Source organism: Mytilus edulis, chromosome 2 (assembly GCF_963676685.1).
Source record: "Mytilus edulis chromosome 2, xbMytEdul2.2, whole genome shotgun sequence".
NCBI lineage: Eukaryota > Metazoa > Mollusca > Bivalvia > Mytilida > Mytilidae > Mytilus > Mytilus edulis.
The window spans coordinates 103,006,159-103,017,253 of NC_092345.1; the positions used below are offsets into that span (position 1 = coordinate 103,006,159).

At 34.5% G+C, this 11,095-nt stretch overlaps 2 protein-coding genes across 2 annotated transcripts in view; one reads left to right on the forward strand and one right to left on the reverse strand.

The window, feature by feature from the left end:
- The window catches only part of LOC139513744 (uncharacterized), a 31,544-nt gene extending 27,379 nt beyond the window's left edge, over positions 1-4,165 (forward strand). Inside the window, exon 13 of the mRNA XM_071302513.1 lies at positions 2,253-4,165. Coding sequence (XP_071158614.1) covers positions 2,253-2,566 — 314 coding nt within the window. The 3' untranslated portion in view covers positions 2,567-4,165. The remainder of the gene's footprint in view (positions 1-2,252) is intronic.
- On the reverse strand, positions 3,575-3,889 carry LOC139511134 (uncharacterized). The gene has a single exon (XM_071297707.1). It carries the CDS (start codon positions 3,887-3,889, stop codon positions 3,575-3,577), a length of 315 nt encoding a protein of 104 aa, XP_071153808.1.
- Positions 4,166-11,095: the final 6,930 nt, after the last annotated feature.

Consider the following 11,095-nt stretch of genomic DNA (forward strand, 5'->3'; position numbering starts at 1 on the left):
TATATTAGTATATACTGGTAATTATGAGTAATGTACTTATACTTACATTAAAGTTGCAATTTCCCGGGAATAAGTAGACCTAGGTGGTATTAAAGTTATCGTCCGAAAATCACCTGTCCTATTCCCAATTAAGTATTATTTGTTTACATGACTATCACTTGACAGGTACAGTTGATGACAAGCTAACATTCGTCGGATGAACCATCTAACCGATATAACCAGTGCTTTGGAAGGAAGAAAATATCACATTACCAGAGCGACAAATAAATGATGGATTGAAAGTAGGTGACGCCATGATGAAAAATGAGGAAAGGGCAAACATTTACCCAACAACATTACACTGTAAAGTAATGGTTAAACTACAAGACCATTTGTTTTGAACAATACCATATTATGTTTAAACTAACTACATGACCTAACCACTATCTCACTATTACCATCCCAGTAGTCAGAGCTTCTGTGTTGTCGCAGACATACATCATTGATTGTTTAATTTTTGTTCTTTTAAACTGTTTATAATTATTCGAAATATTATAGAATGTTGTACCCTAAGCATTGATTGCCTTCTAACAAATGATAGAATATTAGGTCCTCGATGCTCTTTAATTTTGTAGTTGCTTTGACCTCAACTTATTTTTATTTCGAGTGTCACTTGTGATTTTCGTCAAGACGAAACGCCAGTCGACATAACAAAATTATAAGCCTGGTTTCTCTATTGCAAGTAATATAAATTTCTTACGTTGAAGTTTTTTTTTAAAACAAGCAATCGTAAAAAAACACATGGTCTAACTTTTAAATTGACGTGTTTGATTAAAAATTCATATTAATATTAATAAATTCAAAGAACCACATTCGCACTGTTTACATCACATTCACCTTAGTAGCAATATACCAACTTCACCTGCATATCGGATTTACATTTCCCAATTCGTTCCGTATTCAAGAGATTGCATCTGCGACTCATACTTTAGAAAACGTCACCAAAAGAATCTTACCAAAAGTTGATGAATAAAGGCAACAGTAGTATACCGCTGTTCAGAAGCCATAAATCGATTAAGAGAAAACAATTTCGGCTTAAAAAAATAAAACTGAGGGAAACACGTAAACTATAATAGGAAAACAACAGAACACTAAAGTGTAACAAACGTCAATGCAAATTACATAGAAACGACTTGGTACAGGACATTTAGAAAGAAAATTTTGATGAACCAGAATTATGTGAAAGAACTTTTGTTTTCTTTTTCTAGCGGAATACTTTATTGATAGATATTTCGAACATCAACTTCACAAATAATACATGATGGTCTTGAAGTATAAATAAAACTATATGGACTTATGTTGTTAAACTTCTTAATTACGTGTTATAGTGTTTCTTTTTGTCTTTGTGAATTATTGCATTTACTGCCCATTTAGTCCATTTTTGGTAATATCCCTTTTAGGGCTAGGCTCGCTGCTTATACATCCTGCCATTGTCTTATTATGCTGTGGTCTATTTTGATAGTATTGTATTTCATTTTTACTAATGTGCTTTGTCTGTATGCAATTTTCTTTTTTATTTGTTTGTTTTTATAGTGATTGACTTTAATTCTCAATGTTTACCACTGCACCTCTAGAATTGAAAATTTTGACCTATTATGTCCGACTGTTTTGTTCACAAATGTTTTTTTTCACACATTGTTGTCAATATAATATAGTTATCGCAAGATATACTCATAAAAAGCTAGTATACAACAAGATCTACCCATCAATAATTTAACAGCTACAACATCAGGTTATAACCCTCCATTTTCTTCACAAGTAAATGCCTGGACAGTTGTTTTCCATCGTTGATGTTTTCGGGCTTTGATTTTGCCTTTCGGCAACATTCCGTTTTGATGCTTCCTTGGAGTTTGGTAATGCCTTGGTTGTTTCGTGGTATCTTATTTGCTTCAGTTGCGACAGGACAAGTGCTCGATACCAGGTTAAACTAGCCAAAAACTTTTAAATTTGTATTTGCTGCTCCTCTTCTAATAAGCATTAAATAGGGGTAACAACATGCTAATCGGCTCGTACTCATGTTTCTGGTTCGCCTAGCAAGTTGATCTTGCCCTAAGCCATGTAAACTAAAACTATCAGATGAGCACGTTAGTGTCACGAATGAGAGTAATATTAGTTTATCGGCGTGAAACATCAGTTCATCAATAAAATGGTATTTTGCTAAAAACATTCTTTCGATGAATTAATTTACTATGTTTATTTTTTTTTCATTGTAGTGTTCAGTAATCAAACATCGTGTGCATGTCCATGCAGCAATACAATAAGTGAACATACACCATTGAATAGAAGTGATATTAATGAATGGATTAAAAACATAACAAACACATTGACATTAGATAAGAAACAGCTTTCCTCATTCACTAGACGGTTAATCAGTGTCAATGATTCTAGATCGTCATCCAGAGCAATGGGTGCGGTTGGTGGAATTGTGTTAGCAATCTTAGTTATATCTGTAACAGCTGGCGACATGTACACTCTTGTATCTTATTTTAAAAAGCTTGCCTTTAAAAAATGTGTACATGCTGAATGACGAATTTATCATTTTAATTGACTACCAGTTCATATTTTGAACATCAATATATGTAGTGTTTTTAAAATAACTAAACATGTACATATTGTCTAAAAGGTTTGCATCTATTCAAATGTCTTTGGATTACATGAATGATTTGTACATCATTCATTTCTTAGTTTTCAGGGAGTGTAAATGAAAAAAGAGGGGTGAAATAAAATTTTGTTGAATGCATTTTAACTGTGGTCTGTGGCCTACTGACGACAATCTCTCACTTCCGGTCTGACTAATCCCCGATCTAGTCTAATAACGTAACAAACACTATAACGTACTAAATAACATTGTTATCTATGTAAGACACGTCCTCGTGTCTACATGAATAAAACAATTTCTTGACACGACAAAACTATATGCACATTCAAAATATTTCAATTGTCAGTTTATTGTAAGCATACTTTGCATTATGATATGAATGTCCCAAAGTTTATCAATTTCATCGACAAGCACAAAGTCTATAAAGTATTTTGGATTTTTCATTTCCTTGATGACAGTCGCAAAGCAGTTACTGTTGTCTCTTCTGTATCATTCCTATAAGTTTCCTAAACGATTGGTGTTGTTTCGTTTGCTAAATTCCTTAGGTCTGTAACTGCGTCTTCTCTCTCCTTTCGGTAGTTCCTCATCCTGATTTTATCTTAAACTATTGTTTGTTTCATCCTCATCTTCATTTGAACATCTTTATCCAATCTTTCCTCCCTGTTGTTGGTAATCGGAGATGTTGGAGGAGTAAATGGAAAGTTTATATCTAATCCTCCAAACGGCTGAGGGTTTGCCGATTGTTCTTCTCCGTCAACTTATGTACATATATCATCTGTTGTGGTTATCTCATGTTATTTCTCTCCTGTATTGCACACTTTTTCAGTTTATTAAAATGAACAACTTTTGTCATTCCTGTGATATCTAACTGTATTCTATACACTAGATCTGAAATCTTCTTTTTTTAATGGTATATGGACCTTTCCTAGGACAATTTCACTTGGGCGACCGCCCCTTCTTAACTCGGGGATCATAGTTCCAAACTTTGTCACCCACATCAAACGCTTCACCGAATGCCTTCCTGTCATAGTGATCTGTCATGGGTTTTTGTGACTGTCCTAGATTTTCCCTTGGTACTTCGTATGCCTTTAAAAATCTCTCCTTGGTCATTACATATTCACTGGCATGTTTTGCAGTGCTGCCATCAGGTAACTGATACTGTACATCCAATGGAAGTCTAAGTTCCCTTCCAAAAAGAACATAAGCCGGTGAAAACGTTGTAGATTCATGTTCACTAGTTCTATACCCCATCATCACTTTTTGTAGGCGAACATCCCAGTCCCTTTGATTTATTTTGATGTACATTGAATCTCTCAACTTGACCGTCTGATTGAGGGTCGTAAGTAGTCGTCCTAGTTTTATCAATTCCTAGTAACTTACATAATTCGGATATCAGTCGAGACTCAAATTCAGGCCCCTTGTCACTATGCAATTGAAATGGTGAACCAAATCTACTTATAAACTGATCTATGAGGATTTAGGCGATCACAGGAGCTGCGTGAATCTTAAAAGGTAAAGCCTCTGCCCACTTAGAGAGAAATAATCTCCAATTACCACAATAAATCTGTTCCCTTGATCCGACATAGGCATTTCCAATATGTCTATTACTATTTTCTCAAATGGACCTCCAGAATAATGTGGTTGTGACGGGGCTCCAGCTGTTCTACTCTGATTCTATCTTGTGACACATTCAACGCAGTTAGCGACATAATTTTCAGCGTCGCGTCTCATTCCAAACCAATAGAATCTTTCAGAAATTTTTCCAAATGTTTTTGACACTAGTGGGCTAGTATGAAGGTTGTATAGTATTTCATTAACTTATTACGTATTATCTTCAATATATATTCTTCTTTCCTTGCATTTTCCAATCTTATATATAACATTTCATTTTATCATACTTCATATTAAAATGCCATATTTTGATTGGCTGACACGAGGCTGTTAATTTACTCTATCACATATGGCTGAGAGGGAGATAATTTTTTGAATGTTATCCTCTCGTCTAACCCATCAAAAATATATATAAAAAAAAAATAGTTTAAAGGAAAATGAATTGAATGTACATCAAGTACTTAAATACAATGCTAAAGTGCTATGTTTTGGCTTAAATGTTATTATTTGACTGTAAAAAAAAAACAAAAAAAACCCATATTGCTTAACTTTTGTTGTTTTCTTTTCTAATACCCGTAACGTTGTTATGTACATGACGTCATAGAAAATACTGTTAAAATAAAATTAATTTGTAAAAGACTATAATGATAGGACATTCAGTATAATACATTCAATAACACATAGCTGAGAGGGTGATCGAGCAGATTGGCAACCCTCGAAAAAGTATACTCAAACTTTGCTTCGCCGCGGTCGACAATGTTTCTCGGGGTAACAATCTGCTCCATCACCCTCTCAGCTATGTGTTATATATATAGAATGAATTAATGAATGATTTTATTCTTATAGTGTAATACCAATTGGTCAAATTTGCTCCACAATTCTTTAACCACAGGACTTTTTCCTTCAACGTCACGGAATTGTGGTCGTCTGTTGCCAGTGTTCCAAGATAAAACCACATAAATGTCTTTGTCTTGTTCCTGTTGCACTTTCTGGAAACTTATTTGAATACTGGTCTCTTAACGTTGAAGACGAATCAGTGATTCTAGAGCTGCAACATGCTGTTCCAGAACCATCTGATGTATCATTATTATTCACTATTTCTTGTTGTCTCCTCGTCGTATCATTCTGTACATAACAAAATTGTCTATTCACAGCAGAGGTAGCGATATTATTCTCATCATTACGACACTGGTGGCAAGGTATTCTAAACAATCCGTCCGCATTTCAATGAGGTTTACATTTTCTGTGTTCTATAGAAAATGCATACTCTGATAACTGTGTGATCCACCGAACAGTCTGTTCTTTCGGTTCCTTCATTGAGAAAAGCCATTTCAGTGCTTTGTGATCTGTTCTTGTCTGAAATTTCTTGCCATACAGATAATGACGATATTGTTTAATGAAAAACACTAATGCTAAAAGCTCTTTTCTTGTAGTGCAGTAGTTCCTTTCAGACTTGCTCAATGTTCGACTCGAATGACCTTTAACGACTTTCTTTCCATTCTGGATTTGTGAGAGCACAGCGCATATTCCAAAATCACTCGCATCAGTATCAACTATGAACTCATAGTCACTACGCGGAAAAGCTAAAATAGGTGCCGTCGTTAGTCTTCTCTTCAACTCCAAGAATACATCTTGGCATCACTCATTCCAAATAAATCGTGTATTTTGTTAAGTCAATTTATATAATGGTGATGCAATATCTGAAAACTTTGCAACAAATCGTCTATAAAACGAGGCGAATCCTAAAAAATGCTGAACCTCTGATGCAGATTTTTTTTTTTTTTTTTGGGGGGGGGGGGGTTCCAGTCTTTAACAGCTTTGATTTTTGCATCAGCGGGTTCAACACCTCTTTCTGAAATTACATGACATAAACAATTAATTCTTGATTTAAAAGGTGACATTTGGAAGGTTTTAAGTTCAAGTTTGCTCCTCGAATTCTTTCGAATACCTCCATGAGTCTGACTAAATGTTCATCGAAAGTGTGACTAAAGATGATAATGTCATCAAGGTAAACTAAATACAGGTCCGACTGTAATCCCGCCAGAACTGTTTCCATCAGTCTGTGAAAAGTGCTAGGTGCCCTACAGAGACCAAACGGCATGACATTAAACTCGTAAAGTCCCCAGTTGGTTGTATCTGACAGTAAACACTTACTAAATCAAGAGAAGAAAATAGTTTTGCCCATCCAACGTCTGGTCTATCTGTGGTAAGGGGTTTGCATCCTTTTTAGTGACTGAAATTATCCGGCGATAAGCAATACAAAACCTGATACTACCATCCTTCTGAGGCACTAAAATCACAGGAGCTACATGATGGTTGAATAATCCCTTCCTGTAACATGGTGTCAATGTGATCTTTGATTTCTTTCAGTTTGTGTATAGGCACACGTCACAGCCCTTGTCGCAGGGGACAACTACTCCCTGTCTCAATGTTGTGTTTCACTAATGAGATTTGACCAAGAGCAGCTGGTCCTTTTGAAAAATAAATGCTGCTATATTCCTCTAACATGGAATTGAGTCTTTCTTTCTGTTCAAGGTTCAATGAACAAACAACATGCATATTATCAATTGTGCTCCTGATGCCAGTACAAACCCTAGAACTGTTTACCGCACCACATACACCCTTGTCTTTATCAAAGTCCTCATCAATCGTAGACAAAATCCCTAGAGTAGTGTTTTAAAGATTGTCACATTTTTACATGAAAAATTGGCTACCCGCAATGGTACAGTCAAGTTTTGGGACGCTATAAAGCTTCGTGCTAACAGTACAGGTGTTTCATTTGTTTACCTCAATCCTGATTCAATTATACCGACATAATTTGTCGTCATAATCTCTCCGCTGCCCTTGGCAACAAGTTTTCCGTTAATTATATTTTCATGTCCGGCAGGAATGACTTCTGGTTTTGCAGATTTTATGTTATACGCAAGATTTGAGTTTCCTTTCTTTAAGCAAATATTTGTTGTTTTAGTTTTCAATGCCATGGTATCAAAATCAGTTATCAATTTATGGGCCATCATAAAATCAACACCAAAGATGCACTCCAGTGCCAGGTCCCTAGCTACTAAAACTGACTATATTCCCTCTTCCTGTCCTATACAAATACTACACAAAATTATTGAAATTTGAAATTATTTAGAATTTTATTCTAGAAAACTTTCTACCCAGAACTTTTCATCATCCCTCATATCATCCAAAGTTTTAATTTCTGGAGTCTCAAAACCTACCACCTGGTTACCATAATAGCGGGCATCATTCAAAGATGACGTGTGAACGCCCAACTTCAAGAGCCTGGCGCACCCCAAAGAACTAAACAAATGAATGAAAATAAAGTTGTATTTGGTTGACAATGATGTTATTTTTCCCGTAACAGCTGTTTCTTTCATTTAGTTTATCTTTTTATAATAAAACATAACAGACGTAACAAAATGTTGTATTAATTTTTAAAACAAGAAACAGCAATCTTGGTATTCATCTTATTAAAGATTCTGGTCCCCACTACACTACTATTATTTTCTCTTTTTTTTCTCTTTAATAACTATATTCTTGTATTACGAATAGAAATTAAAAAAAATCGATAGTCTCGTATAGAACTTTCAATGTTTACCCCAAAAACCATAGTCAGGTGGTGATTATAGGGTCATTGTAAAATCTTGACCATTGAAGAACAAATAAAAGATAAAAAAAAATCGTGGTATTCGTGAACTTTCCAAGAATAAGCATGCAAAGTTTTAAAGAGATCAATAAATGATAACGGGGTGCGCCAATGCCATATTTATAGATGTATTATATTCAGTCCTTACGCGGCGACATTTAAACACTGATGCAGATCGATTATTCCCCTTTTCGGTGGTTTTTTTTTTTTTTTTTTTTTTTTTTAACATTTTTAATTCAAAGTTCAACGAATTATTAGAATCAGTAACTGTCAAATAACATGTGTGAATGGGTCTTTTTTTAAACTATATCAGCTGTCAGCAAGACTTTCTAGAGCTATATTTATTTGTTGAACATGCATCATTCATTCATTGCAGTATTTTCAGTATCAAACAGTAAATTGTTATAGAAAAAAAGAAATATCCTTGAGGTAAACCTATATTTTTTTTTCAATAATGTTGTATGCATGTGAAACAGACATCTGATAGCCTTGGGTTCATTATAAGTATTATTTGTCTATTAAGTACCTATATATGTCTATTTCAAAAGATTCAATGAAACTAATGATAATTGTTCATTCATTTCAAATAGTTTTCTCAAAATTATTACAAAAAGCATGACATATGATTATCATTATTACAATGCATACAATAAGATCCTTAATAAATGTAGACGTATATATCATCCTGCTGGTTTTCATATGATAATGATGAACTAGATAATTCTTTATTCATATACTTGTCCTTTTTTTTATTTCACATGTAACAGACATACTTTCTCACTCATTTCACAGTTTTATGCATATATCAAAAATTATCTCAACTACTGCACATGATGCATAATAATATGAACATTTCCTTTTGTGTGTTGATCCACCAAGAAAGAAGTGCACAGTTATTTCCTCTGATGTAATACTTTTATGTCTGTCTTCAATGTTCCAGAGTCAGTTTAAACAGTAATTTAACCCTTCCTTTTGTTGTCATACTGAAAATTGTTGCATTCCAAAAGTTACATGTGCCATGGCATGTTTTTTTTTATATTCAGCACTATTACAGTTTTGCTATATGTCCTCAAGCTTTTATCTGTAAAACATTGATTTTACTTTCTTTTCATGAATAGATCTAAAACTATACCCATATATGGTAACACATTGTCTGACATTTTCGTTGTATGTGTTGATCTTCAAAAGAAACAAGTGGTCGCTCTTTTTCTCTGATTACTTTTTTCTGTCAGTCAGGCTAGTTAAAACGTGTATTAACAACATTGCCTCCGTACTTTGTAAAGAATCACTCTGATTCAAACAAAAAATTCTCTGAAACCGATATTATCAAGATGCTTGATTTCTTGATTGACAACATATTTGTAACGTTCGGAGGACGTGTTTTTCAACAGACTGTCGGCATCCCAATGGGAACAAACTGTGCCCCTCTACTTGCCGACTTGTTTCTTTATTATTATGAGGCTGACTTCATGCAGGAACTTCTTAGGAAGAAAGATAAGAAGTTAGCAATATCCTTTAACTCTACTTTCCGTTATATAAATGACGTTCTTTCCCTAAATAATTCAAAATTTGGTGACTATGTGGAACGCATCTATCCCATCGAATTGGAGATAAAGGATACTACAGATACAGTTGAGTCGGCTTCATATCTTGACTTACATCTAGAAATTGACAATGAGGGTCGGTTGAAAACAAAACTTTACGACAAAAGAGATGATTTCAGCTTTCCAATTGTGAACTTTCCATTTCTAAGTAGCAATATTCCAGAAGCACCTGCATACGGGGTATATATCTCCCAATTGATACGATATTCCCGTGCGTGCATTTTCTATCATGATTTTCTTGATAGAGGGTTACTGCTCACAAGGAAGCTATTAAACCAAGAGTTCCAAATGGTGAAGTTGAAATCATCCCTTCGTAAATTTTACGGACGCCATCACGAGTGGGTTTACCGTTATGGAATAACCGTTTCACAAATGATATCGGATACGTTCCTTACGTCGTAACTACAATCCCCTTCCCTTTCATGAATGTGACCTACCGAATTAGATTATTTACCGGATTTGTAATCACATAAGCAACACGACAGGTGCCACATGCGGAGCAGGATCTGCTTACCCTTCCGGAGCACCTGAGATCACCCCTAGTTTTTGGTGGGGTTCGTGTTGTTTATTCTTTAGTTTTCTATGTTGTGTCATGTGTACTATTGTTTTTCTGTTTGACTTTTTCATTTTAAGCCATGGCGTTGTCAGTTTGTTTTAGATTTATGAGTTTGACTGTCCCTTTGGTATCTTTCGTCCCTCTTTATGCATGTGGTCCGAGACCACAATTAATTCGTCGTCCATTTCTTTTAGAACATAAATGTAAATTTTAGAAATCCCACCTGCGCTTTCTCAGTGAAATTTTTACAGTGTGTTGTACTACTTTTGGGACAATTTATATCAAAATTATAGAAAACTTCATCGGCTCTAACTCAAAATATGGACAATTTTATGTTTAGGGCGTCTTGAAATCTTTCGACAGCTTCCGAAGTGCTAATTTTAAACCTTTTTCAGCTGGACCAAATCACTACTTTCCATTAAAATTCTGGACTCAAATTTTTTTAAAGTGTAATTTCACCCCACTATTTCCAATTTGAGGCATAAAACATGGAGAAATAAATTTGGAAGTGGTATGAAAAATATTGGCAAGTAACCCACTGTCAACACTAGGGACTATATTCGTAACCCACTGTCAATACTAGGGACTATATTCGTGAACAACGGAAATCAAGGGACGACAATTGTGGTCTCGGACCATGTACTGAAAAAAAAAATTGTAAACAATTAGTGGCATTTCAAAGTTATTGTTATTCATGTACATGTCATGACACAAACTGAAAACTTCAGTCAAAATTGTCACATTTGTGTATTTCTTAATTATTATTGAATTAAAAGTAAACTTGACACAAAGTTCTACATTGATTTAAAATGAACTTTTAATTGATGAGTTGTATCTAAAAGTACAATATAGTTTGTAAGTACAACTTACTTTAACTGATATTTACCCATCACATTGCTTTGCCAATTTGTTATTAATCAATATGACTTGATCAATAGCGGGTTGGTGTGATTAGATACAAAATATAACTTATATGAGGATGAATTCATGCAGGAACTTCTTAGGAATAAAGATGAGAAGTCAGCAATATCCTT

Excerpts from the sequence above, each read along its gene's own strand:
- LOC139511134 (XM_071297707.1), bottom strand. The coding sequence starts at position 3,889 with ATGGGGTATAGAACTAGTGAACATGAATCTACAACGTTTTCACCGGCT.